At 50.7% G+C, this 12,146-nt stretch overlaps 1 protein-coding gene across 4 annotated transcripts in view; it reads left to right on the top strand.

Moving 5' to 3' along the window:
- ACVR1B (activin A receptor type 1B) overlaps window positions 1–12,146 on the top strand; it is a 31,722-nt gene extending 19,576 nt beyond the window's left edge. For 3 of the 4 annotated variants that reach the window (XM_060305707.1, XM_060305708.1, XM_060305709.1), the window contains 6 exons: window positions 1,436–1,666; window positions 4,242–4,409; window positions 5,409–5,565; window positions 6,893–7,017; window positions 10,298–10,428; window positions 11,878–12,146. In XM_060305707.1, coding sequence (XP_060161690.1) covers window positions 1,436–1,666; window positions 4,242–4,409; window positions 5,409–5,565; window positions 6,893–7,017; window positions 10,298–10,428; window positions 11,878–12,003 — 938 coding nt within the window. In that variant the 3' untranslated portion in view covers window positions 12,004–12,146. Of the gene's footprint in view, window positions 1–1,435; window positions 1,667–2,920; window positions 3,044–4,241; window positions 4,410–5,408; window positions 5,566–6,892; window positions 7,018–10,297; window positions 10,429–11,877 lie in introns of all 4 variants that reach the window. The other variant, XM_060305710.1, reaches the window with a different exon arrangement.

Raw genomic sequence — 12,146 nt, 5'->3', positions numbered from 1 at the left:
CCAGTCATTGCTGTTTGTGTGACGTTCAGTTCACACTAACAAGTATGCGTTGAATACCCTCTGGGTGATACAGGGCAAACAAAATGAGAAAGAGGCCGAGCCAGGATGGGAGAGAAGAGATTGTGGAGAAGGGTCTCACAGAGGAGGTCGTGTCTAAAGGGGTCACGAGTCGGACGTTTTGAGAGTGGTAAGAGGGCAGGGAACATTCCAGGCCAAGGGAAAACCCTTGAGCAAAAGGACAGAAAGGCATGAACGCTCACTGGGTGTTTAGGGAATGGTCAAGAGGCCAGCACGCCGTCCCCAGGCCAGGGTGGGAAAGCCTCGGGCTGCTGTGCTTTACGCCCCCTGTTGGGGAGGGCAGGGCAAGGCGGGTGAGCTGGGAGGCGCAGAGGCCCACTGGAAATCTTTCAAAGGAGGGCCGGGACAAGGGCCAGCGAGGGGGGACCTGGAGAGGAGGGGGCTGCATTGGGAAGCATTTGGTGGCTCTGTACTGTGGGAGTTAAAAGCATAAACCTTAGAGTCGGTCTTAGATGCTTTGCCATTTACAGCTTGTAGGAATTCGAATGAGTTACTTAACCTTCCCTTTTGATGCTTAGTTTTCTCATTTGTAAAATGGGCATAATAACACCACCTACCGTATAGGTGGTTGTGAGGAAATGAGATCATTTATGCAGGTGCCTCCTGCATAGTATTAAACATACAGTACACAACTTAGGGGTTAACGACACGTTATTTGTTTGGTCAGGGAGAGGGAGAGAGTTAAGGGTCACGATGGTGGGGGTGATTGGAGAGACAGGGAGACACTTACTGCATGGGTCAAATGAGGCGATAAACGAGTCCTATAAAGGCAGTAAATGTAATCTTAGAATAAGCCTGGGTAGCCCCCCACCCCCGTCCTGCATGTGGAGCTCCCAGTGAGCAGAACTTTGATCTCCCTGGAGAGAGGTGGGAACCTGGTGGGCCCTGACCACACGTCGGCTCTCATGGGCCACGCAGCACTGCCCTCCAGTGGCCAATGAGTGGAGCAGCAGAGGCGGCCCCCAGCACTCAAACCTCCGCTTTCCTCTTCCACATAAAGCAGCTGTAGGTGGATTGGCCCCCCGGAGGCTGGCTGAAGAGTTAGTAAATCCGGTCAGACATTTACATTCAGATCTGTCGTCCGTCCGTACTAACTGGGAGGAGAAATCGCTTAGATGAGGGGGAGCTAATCGTATACATTGCCCCGTCCTCGCTCACTCACTGTCAGCGCTGCACAGCTTAGACTTCCGGAGGATTACCTGGACGGTTGTAGGGGCAGCCGAGCTCCGTGGTCATTGGACCAGTGTAGAACGGAGGCACTGTGATAAGGGCTTTTCCAGTGTGGCAGTGAGAGTGGGCGTTGCAAAGTTCAGCAAATGCACAAATGTCTGCTTTCTTTCCATTCTTTGGTCCGTAGGGTTACCCCTTTTTGTCCAGCGCACAGTGGCCCGAACCATCGTTTTACAGGAGATTATTGGCAAGGGCCGGTTTGGAGAAGTGTGGCGCGGCCGCTGGAGGGGTGGTGACGTGGCTGTGAAAATATTCTCTTCTCGTGAAGAGCGGTCTTGGTTCCGGGAAGCAGAGATATACCAGACAGTCATGCTGCGCCATGAGAACATCCTTGGGTTTATTGCTGCTGACAATAAAGGTAAAGGGCTGGGTTTGGATACGGGGTGTCCCAAAGCCAACAGTAGTCCCAGATGGAGGAGTGACTGTGGAAACTGAACGGTTGTGGGACAGCACAGTTTTGTTTGCCTTTATAGTTATTACCCATAGCAAGGGGATCTGAGTAAGGCGATGGTTTTCAAACTTCTCTTCTATGAAAAGCTTGTACAGAAATCCAGGTTATTAAGCAAGTAAATAAGCAGTTATTAAGCAGATAAGTAAACCCTCATCCTACCTGCTCACTTTCCCTTCTGTGATACTCCCAAACCCACCCCTAGGGTAGTCCCTGCAGGGGCTCCAGTAAATTTACCTTCATTCCGGTTGGAACGAAGAAGGGTGGCTTCAACCCCTGCCAGGAAAGGCTGGCCCTGGAATGGCATGCGATCCACACTGAGTGACAGACCAGCATCATACACAATATTGCAGTGGAGCGGGTGCAGCAGAGACACAGCCTGCCTCCCCCCGGGTGCTCCCCCGTGGCCTCCAAGCTCAGCTTTTGGTCCGCTTGTACCTGAGGTTCCTTATTTCCTCCTCCCTCTCTCTGCTGATTTTGCTGTAGTTTTTGAGTCTCTCTCGTGTGCCCAGGCATGTGCTCATTTTTAAGGACCTCGCTGACTAGCAAAGAGACAAACTAATGATTGTTTATAGGAAGTAATCAAACAACAGCTGTTCTGGTGAGCGCAAATTGGGGGTGAGATGGGGATCACAGATATCACACCTGAGCTTGATTGAGGCGAAGGTGGCAGGGAGTTGGTCAGAAAGAAAAACGAATGAAAAGAGCACTCCAGACGCATGTGCAAAGGGGAAGTGTCTTTGGGAACCTGCAGGTAGCTTGGGATGTTCCAGCCAAAGACATGGGTGGAGAGGTGGCAGAGGCCAGATTAGGAAGGGCCTTTTTGAGAGGATTGTATTTTATTATAGAGAGTGGGTAGTAATCGAAATTGCATTCATTTATTCGGTAATATTCACTGGCTGCTGTCTGGTCCTGGAATCATCACATATAAGAACAAGACACAGTCCCTGACCTTACAGTGCCCAGGAAGAGGGGACAGCCGACACCTGGGCAGGTAGCGCACTTGAAGTCAGAAAGACCGTGGGTGAAGGCATTTGCATTTTAGAAGAGTGTCTCCGGCGGTCAGGACACAGTTTGCTCCGTGGTCCAGTAATTTTTAGAAGTTGGTGCTGGCAGAGGCTACGGAAGATGCTAAGTGTTTGTTTTTCCTTCCTAAAACAACAGCAGGGCGCTCATTCCTCACGTTGCCGTGGAGGTTTGTAGTGGCCTCGGCTGCCCCCAGGCTGAAGAGCCTTGACCTCTCACGCAAGGGAGGAAGGGGAAGAGAGAATTCCTTACTCCCTCTGAGTAAGCTGTGCCTTTGTAAAACAGCATTACCTTTTGATTATTCATTTAAATCCGACATATATTTTAGAGGGTCAGAAGATGTCTTCCCTTCTAACTCATGGGCAGGGTCCTCAAGATGTCAGGGCTAGTTGAGTGTAAAGGGTTGTGTTCGGTGGACCGCTCGTTCGTAATCAGGGAAACAGGCTGGTGCTCTTCCAGGAGCCACTGCCTGTATTGATTCTGGCAGCTTGTGTGAGTAGGATCTGGCTGTTGAAACCCACGCGAGGGCCAGGGGAGGAGGAAGTTCGGATTCCTTTGTTGTTGCCTGTTTAACATGATACGGATAGTATAGCGTCCTGGAGCTAGGGCCAGCTTGGAATTTGGGCGATCTCGATCCCATTTCCCAGTCTTCTTACTGACAGCAGCACAAGCTAATTAGACTACCAGCTTTCGGTTTTTCTTTCTCTCCCTCCCTTCTTCCCACTCCTCCTTCCCGCTGTACACTGCATACCCCTCTCCCCTAGTAGGAAAGTGTGTGCTCGCCACCTCCCATTGCTCTTCTGAGGATGAGATGATAAGATTCCTCTCTGGAATACTTGTAAGTGTGCTCTTCATGCGTTGAAAAGCATTTTTGGCCTGGAACACAATAATACGCAAAGGAGCTCTTTCCTCCCCTCACAGAGAGCTCATGGCCTGGTAAGAGCAGTGGACTTCAAGGACCCGCTGCAGATGAGCCTGGTGCTCGGGCTGGGCTGTGCTCGCAGGGTCTTGGAGCACAGAGGAGGGCCTGCGAAGCCTTCCTCCTTGGCGGGGGTGGGTGCGGCCAGTCATGGTTTTGATGAGCGGGTCTCGTCAGGATCAGAAGCAGTGTTGCAGAAGAAACAGATGATCCTGTTACTTTGCCTAAGCATGTGCTTCCTCCTCGGGGTGCCTCGCATTTCAAATTTGGGTGTAATCAGGGTGCGTGCGGTTCAGAATCCTGCCTACGAGAAGTAAGGGAGCGGGTCTAAGAAAGAAAGACTGTTCTGTCCTTCCTGGAGCCTAAAGCTGTGGACGGTGGTGGATGAGACGGGCACAGAGGGGCCTCAGGAGGTGTAGGGGCGGGGAGCGGGGAGTACAGGGGTCTAACTGGGGCTTGCACACAGACTCTTCCTTCCCTACCTTGACCTTTTTGCTGGTAGTTGTGCCTTTTCTGGACCTGCTCTGTGGCTCTCTGCAGATAACGGCACCTGGACACAGCTGTGGCTCGTCTCCGACTATCACGAGCACGGCTCCCTGTTTGACTATCTAAACCGGTACACGGTGACCATCGAGGGGATGATCAAGCTGGCCTTGTCTGCCGCGAGTGGTCTGGCACACCTGCACATGGAGATTGTGGGCACCCAAGGTGAGTGGGCCTGTCCCATCCCCACCGAGCTCCCAGAACCCCTTCTCCCTGAGGATGCGGGATCTGGGCCTCAGGGCCTGGGGTCTGGTCTAAGCGAGAGGAGCTTGGCCTCACTCCAGCGAGAACAAGAGGTGCCTCTGCCTTCAGAGCTCCTCGGGGGACTCCTGACGGAAGTGTGGGTGGTTTGTCCCCGATGGACTGGCGTGGCTGTCGGTTGGGAGGCTGCCGTTGACTGAGTGGTCATCTCAGATGCCCACGGATCACTGGTAGAGGAGGGGACTGAGAAAATCGAAGGAGCTGCTGTGCCGAGCGTCAGTTTAGCAGGTTCACACCCTCATCGGTGGGTCAGCTTGATGGGTTCGACACTGGGCTCTGCTGAACTAGGAGGGCCCTCCTGGAGGAAGGCGACCGCGGGCACCCCTGCTTGTGGCCTGACGTCAGCTCTTTGGGAGCTCCTGGGCTTGGCAGGCGGCACCTTGCTCCTTCGTGCCTGGTCGACCGGGCAGCAGCTCTTGCTGCCCGTGACAGAAAACCAGCCACGAAAGTTTGACCCTGTTGCTGGGCTCTTCAGGGCAAGTAGCAGTCCTTACCTCCCCCGTTTGGTTCTCAGAACGTAGCTAGCGCAGCAGCTTCTCTCTGAAGTCCTCAGCAGTTCTGTACAGGAGCTTATTAGTTCGGGGAAGGCGAGCAGGAGTAGTATTAATATAGCAATATTAGCTCGTACGCATGCCCTTCTAAGCTCTTGACTTACCTAAGTTAATACAGTACATTTAATCCTTACAGCATTCCCCTGGAGTCAGTACTGGGGTTTAGTCTCATTTTATGGATGAGAAGACCAATGCATAGACAGGTGAAGTTGCATTTCCAGGGTTACTGGGTTAGTGGGGAGCAAAACGAGGACTCGAACCCATACGTCTGGCTGCAGAGACTATGCTTTTAACACTTGTACTGTCTGTCTTTAAAGATCCCTGGTTTGTTTGTTTGTTTTTTCTCTGCTAGGGAAGCCTGGAATTGCTCATCGAGACTTAAAGTCAAAGAACATCTTGGTGAAGAAAAATGGCATGTGTGCCATTGCAGACCTGGGCCTGGCTGTCCGTCACGATGCAGTCACGGACACCATTGACATTGCCCCCAACCAGAGGGTGGGAACCAAACGGTAGGAAGGCCCTGGGCCTTCGCGCTTGCCCGACACTGGTACTGAGTAGCCCTTGCCCAACTGCGTGGGAGAAGGCAGTGTGGTCCTTACTCTGACAGCTGGCGGTTGAATTGAACACCCGCTCCCCACACTGGAAAGCCACACAGGTTGCATCGCACAGATACAAGTGCGAGCGGCACAGCTCCGGAGGACCCTATACCCATAGGTGCTGGTGCCTTGGGCAGGGGAGGCCATGGAGAAAGAGAACCTGGAGCAAGATTTAGAAGGGAGACAGGCACCAGGCTTGGCTGGGGGAGAGGGAAAATGTTGCAGTCTGAAGGGGTGGCCTGGGCAGGACCCCACAGGAGGCAGGGAGCATGCTTTGCTTAGGGTGTAGAGAGCAGGTTTGCCAAGCTAGAGCAGAGGTAGTCCAGGGTGGAGATGAGGGCCCCGCGTAAGGATTATGGGCCTCCTCCCCGCGTCACAGAGAAGTGACGTAAGAAATAAGGAACGTGGCGTACCCTGGCCTAATGGTTAAGACTCCGAGCACTCACTGCCGAGGGCCCGGGTTCAATCCCTGGATGGGGAACTAAGATCCCACAGGCCGCATGGCAAGGCCGAAACACAGGAAATAAGGGACAGATTGACTGTGGCTCCAGGTCGACTTCACGAGCTGGAAATGCAACTTTTCATAGGATGGAAGAGGAGGGCTGTTTCTCTGCTGAGTATCAGTGAATTTCACTAATTGTGCTGCTGCTTTTTTTCCCCTTCCTTTTGACCTGAATGATTGCAGCCACCCAGGCCCCAAAGTGTGAGGCCTGAGGTGAGCTGATTGGCCTTCTGTGGGCAGTGGGGAGTGGCTCAAGCAGTACTCATGAACTAACTGAGTGGGACTCTGATGACTACCTAGGACTAATTCTCACTTACCTGCACGGGTAAGATAACAAAAGAAGTTCAGACTGAAATTTAAGCTCAACCCATTATTGGCTGCACTGAATAAAGTCCAAGCCCCCAGTAGCAACCAGATATTATGTACTGTTCCTGCTCTGTGGCCTACAGTACACATACCTCTGCCAAGAAATCAAAACACGCTTAAAATAAATCTTGGCGGTTAAAAAATAGAGGTAGAAATAAGAGTAGGCTAGTATTACCAAACCTTGCTAAGGTGTTTAGATTCGAATCCAAAGCATGGGAGTTTGCAATAATAAGAATCCATCACTTCCTCCTCCCCAAGGGGCTGTCTTGGGGTGATTCTGTCCCACATTCAGGGGGCCCTTGAATCAGTACTTTGAGTCGAGAAAGAAGTCATCATTTTCTATGCGTGATCACGTTTCCTTTGCTCTTGCAGATACATGGCCCCCGAAGTACTTGATGAAACCATCAACATGAAGCACTTCGACTCCTTTAAGTGTGCTGATATCTACGCCCTTGGGCTCGTGTACTGGGAGATTGCTCGAAGATGCAACTCTGGAGGTACCTTTCTTCCTGCCTTCTCTGGCTCCTCCCTCGCAGTCCAGAGTCCTGAGGGGCTAGAGTTGTCCTGCCTTCTTTCTCCTAACGGCCTGTCAGATGCCTGGCGCCAGCACCCATCATACTTAGAGTTCTCATCCAAGAGGAGGGAGGGGACCGGGGAGCCGCAGGGACAAGAGTGTGTTTACTCTTTGGACCAACTTGTTGAATAGTGTTTTATGTAGTGGTGACCGTTCCGGGGACTCATTTGGGCTTTTGGGGGGTTTTTTTGGTAACACATTGTCTTTCTTGGTCTTTCGAGGTTGGGAAAGCCCTGGGTAGGAATAGCACAGGACTAATGCAGGGGTCTCTTTTATACAGGAGGCAGGGTATTCTAACACACTGGCTCTCAAGCCACGTTCCTGGGGAATGTGGGGTTTCACTGATAAAATAATAGTGGTGATTTCTCAATTTGTGGGAGAAAGCTTACTAATGTGTAAATTTTCTCACAATGAGTCTTTTCTTATGCAATTTTCTCCTAAGTCTTTGGCATTTGCAAGTGTTCAACCACGTCAGAACTCAATGAAAGGTAGTATCAGATTTAGCAGAAGACTTTTTTTTTTTTTTTTTTTTTGCGGTACTCCGCTCACTGTTGTGGCCTCTCCCGTTGCGGAGCACAGGCTCCGGACGCGCAGGCTCAGCGGCCATGGCTCACGGGCCCAGCCGCTCCGCAGCATGTGGGATCTTCCCGGACCGGGGCACGAACCCACGTCCCCTGCATCAGCAGGCGGACTCTCAACCGCTGCGCCACCAGGGAAGCCCAGCAGAAAACATTTTTTATCATCGGCTTAGTATATCAGAATTTTATGGTGACTTCTAAGTATTCTGCCACATGATCAAGTTCAAGAACCACTAGAACCCTGCCCTTAGCCATTTATCTTTGATGTAAGAGATTCCAGGTCAGTGGAAGTGAATTAAATTAATTAAAAAGAACTGATGAGTGTTCCAGCAGAGCCCTTTTCTGTATTTTACTGCCTTTTTCCATCTGTGATACATTTGGTAAAATCCAAATCATGGAGGAGGCACCCAGGTATTGTACATCTTAAATTTTGATCATGATATACAGATAAAACAGATCAAGCTGAATCTGGTCGCACGGGTCTGTGTGGGTACTATTATTGTCACCGTTTTGCAGATGAAGAAGGTGAGTCACAGATTAGGTGATTTGTCCGAGGTCACACCACTGATAAACTAGGATTCAGACTCTGGCAGACTGAGGCCAGAGTTTAAGCTAATTGCTCCTTAGATGATTAACCAAGTCAGACTCTATTTAAAAATCTGTCCCGGGACTTCCCTGGTAGTGCAGTGGGGGACTTCCCTGGTAGTGCAGTGGATAAGACTCTGTGCACCCAATGCAGGGGGGCCCAGGTTCGATCCCTGGTCAGGGAACTAGATCCCACGTGCATGCCGCAACTAAGAGTTTGCATGCCACAACTAAGGAGCCTGCCTGCCGCAACTAAGGAGCCCACGTGCCACAACTAAGGAGCCAGCGAGCTGCAACTAAGGAGCCCGCCAGCTGCAACTAAGACCCAGCGCAACCAAATAAATGAATAAATATTTTTTAGAAATAATAAAATAAATGCTAATCTCAAAAAAATAAATAAATAAAAATAAAAATCTGTCCCATCAGCTCAGAACAGCAGAATTTTTTTCTGGAAAAAGGCATGAGAAAGTTACATTGGATTTTTTTAAATTAACTTTTTATTACGGAAAATATTTCAGTTTGTAGCTCTAGAAGATAAGGACTTCAAAAATATAGTACTATTATCACACTTTAGAAAACAGACAGTAATTCTGTTTTCTTAATATCTTAATTCTTAATATCATATAACATTAGCCAGTGTTGAGATTTCCCCAATTATCTGTGAATTTTTTATAAAAAACAGCTTGTTAAATCAGGGTTTAATTTAAATGTCCATCCACTGCAGTTGATTGATATAACTCCCAAGTCTCATAATCTACAGGTTACCCCTCAATTTTTTTCTTCTGCAGTTTTTTGGGTTTTTTTTTTAAGATTTATTATTTATTTATTTTTATTTTATTTTTGGCTGCGTCGGGTCTTAGTTGCAGCATGCGGGATCTTCGTTGAGGCACACGGGATCTTTTTGTTGCGGCGCGCAGGCTTCTCTCTAGTTGCGGCGTGCAGGTTTTCTCTTTCTAGTTGTGGCGTGCGGGTTCTTTCTCTCTCTGGTTGTGGCACGCAGGCTCCAGGGCGCGTGGGCTCTGTAGTTTGCGGCACGCGGGCTCTCTAGTTGAGGCGCGAGAGCTCAGTAGTTGTGGCGCATGGGCTTAGTTGCCCCATGGCATGTGCGATCTTAGTTCCCCGACCAGGAATCGAACCCTCATCCCCTGCATTGTAAGGTGGATTCTTTACCACTGGAACACCAAGTAAGTCCCCTCTCCTGCAGTTTTCAAAATTGGAGAATCCAGGTCCTTCATCCTGTAGGGTTTTCCTGTCTAGATTTTCCAGGTAACCTCTTATGCAGTTCACACGTTCTACTGTTTCTGTGAATTTCCTATGAGAGTTCCATCTAAAGACTAGAATCATTTTTTCCCCCAAAATCCTTCTGTTAAAAGACACAGATAATGGTGGTTACCTCTCTTTTTGTGATGTTAACAGCTGTTGTTGATTATTGTCCAAATCCAAATGTATTAGAGGTTGAAAAATGCCAGTATTCCGATCCTGTCAAACTTCATGTATTAGCTAGATTTTTTTCTTTAAAGAGAAACTTCCCCTATTGTCTATTTGGTTACCAAGATGTTTAATTTGAAGAGGAAAGGCAGGATAAATACTTGATTCTTTCCATTTATTTGACATTTTTCAAAATAATGAGTTTATTCCCTCTCATTCTACAAAGGCGACTGAGGTTTTGGTTTATTTGTTTGTTTTTAGTGTCATCACGAACTGGTGATTTAAAATATTTGTTTCCATTGAAGTCATAGGTCTTACTGTTGCTTAAATGTTCTCATCTTTGGCCCGTTGGGAGCTTTTCAGGTCGGTACCTTTTGACATGGCCTCAGTAGTCTTTGATAGTTTCCTTGCTTTTTGTTACGAAAAAGATATTCCTGGCTAATCCTGTGTGTCTCTTGTCCCATAACTAGCACTGACCAGGCTCTCCAAGGAGCCCTAGTTCCTCTTAGTGGGAAGTGGTATTTACAGATCGCAACATGGGTGTTGTCATTGGCTTTTGAGTAATCTCTTCCTTCTTTTGATAACTCCGGTGGACGTTTTCTTTTCTCCCAGGAGTCCATGAGGAATATCAGCTACCATATTATGACCTAGTGCCCTCTGACCCTTCCATTGAGGAGATGCGGAAGGTCGTATGCGACCAGAAGCTCCGCCCCAACATCCCCAACTGGTGGCAGAGTTACGAGGTGGGAAGCTCCCCTCTCTCCCGTGGCCTTTCTATCTGCCCGATTTCTCTCCCTTAGAAGAGGGTTTGCCAAAAGTGGGGCCAAGCCCAGGGCTACCCCCTGAGCGTGTCGGTCATTGCAAACTGTTATGTGCTGTTGTATTATATACTGAGCCCTTGTCCTGGGCACTGGAGGGTCCCCTTTGGAATTGACAGCCTAGAAGAAGAAAAAGGCTTGGTCCCAGGACACAGATAAGAGACAGAACAAAGACTGAGTGGGAGCTGTTAGACCTGCCCAACTAGAAAAATGGCTCTGGAGCCAAGGGGTGAGCTGAGCTTCGTGGAAGAGTTAAGAAGAGGCGTCCACGAAGGGTGTAGAAGAATGAGGGGGTGGGACTCAGTGAGAAGACATGTCTGCGAGGGAAGTGGCCTTTCTAAAAACTCAGAAGCGAGGAGGGTGTAGAGAATCTGGGTTGGGGAGTGATGGCGGATGAAGCGGGGAGAGGGTGGCATTCGATGGCAATAACAGAAACGAGGACAAATGTATGATCTAGATTCCTAAGAAGCATGGAGTTGCGGGGTCTTGGAGTCTTTGGCGGCACAGGGTTTGCTTCGCTAGTGCTCTTGGGCCCCCTTTTCTCTCGTGGCTCTGCTTTAAGGAGTGTGTCCACTGGAGGGCAGGCCTGCGTTGAAGAGCAGAATTACTGCGCTCGCACTTTGGTGACGCCTCCGCTTTGCCTGACAGAGCAGCCTTTTCCAAAATGGTCCTTGGAACCCTCAGGGTTTATTCACTTCAGAGGGTGAGGGAAGCAGAAAGAGCTGGTCTTCAGCTGCCCGCACCCCACTCCCTCTTCAGTCGGGGCTGTTTGTGTGTTGGGACTCCGCTGGGGAAAACGGGTCCCACTGCTAAAAGGAACCTGGAAAACAGGCCTGAGGCAGCAGTCTGGGGACTCCGTAGCCCTCCACAGGTGACCTTCCAGGTCCGCCCCTTGGCTGCCCCTGGCCTGTGCCGTCCGGGCCCTGGCCGTGAGCTTCTGCCTCTGACGAGGCTGCCCCTCAGGGGCTGCTGCCTCCTCCTCCGCCACCCTGTCTCCGCACGTGAACGTGGGGTCACAGCCGCGTGCGTGCTCGTGCTGGGGGATGTCCCTGCTGTGCCTGGCTCGAGCGCTGCTTTACAAAAAGCAGTCAGTAAACAGTCATAAACACGGATACTCAAACCTTCCAGAAGTGATTTTCAGATCACAGGCCGTTGCAGGTGTTTCTCTCAGGATCACCCAGACACCGGGGAGTGGCTGACCAACCATGCTTGCCGAGAAGGTCCCCCTCCCCAGGCTGTCCCTTAAGGAAGGGGGAGCCCGGGGCAGGGGGTGGGGGGCGGGCGGAGCACGGGTGGGGGAGACGGCAGCCTGGGGACCAGGAAGGCTTCAGTGGGGGCGGGGGCAGGCTCGAGTGACGCCGGGTCTCTGTGCAGGCGCTGCGGGTGATGGGGAAGATGATGCGGGAGTGCTGGTACGCCAACGGCGCGGCCCGCCTGACCGCGCTGCGCATCAAGAAGACCCTCTCCCAGCTCAGCGTGCAGGAGGACGTGAAGATCTAGCTGCCCCTCCCCACACGCTGCTGGGCAGCGGGACCTACAGCCGAGCTGCCGTGTTGAGCGTCCGATGGAGGCCTACCTCTCGTTTCTGCCCAGCCCTCTGTGGCCAGGAGCCTGGCCCGCAAGAGGGACAGAGCCCGGGAGAC

Source organism: Globicephala melas, chromosome 10 (assembly GCF_963455315.2).
Source record: "Globicephala melas chromosome 10, mGloMel1.2, whole genome shotgun sequence".
Taxonomy (NCBI): domain Eukaryota; kingdom Metazoa; phylum Chordata; class Mammalia; order Artiodactyla; family Delphinidae; genus Globicephala; species Globicephala melas.
This window is presented reverse-complemented; position numbering and strand designations above follow the sequence as displayed.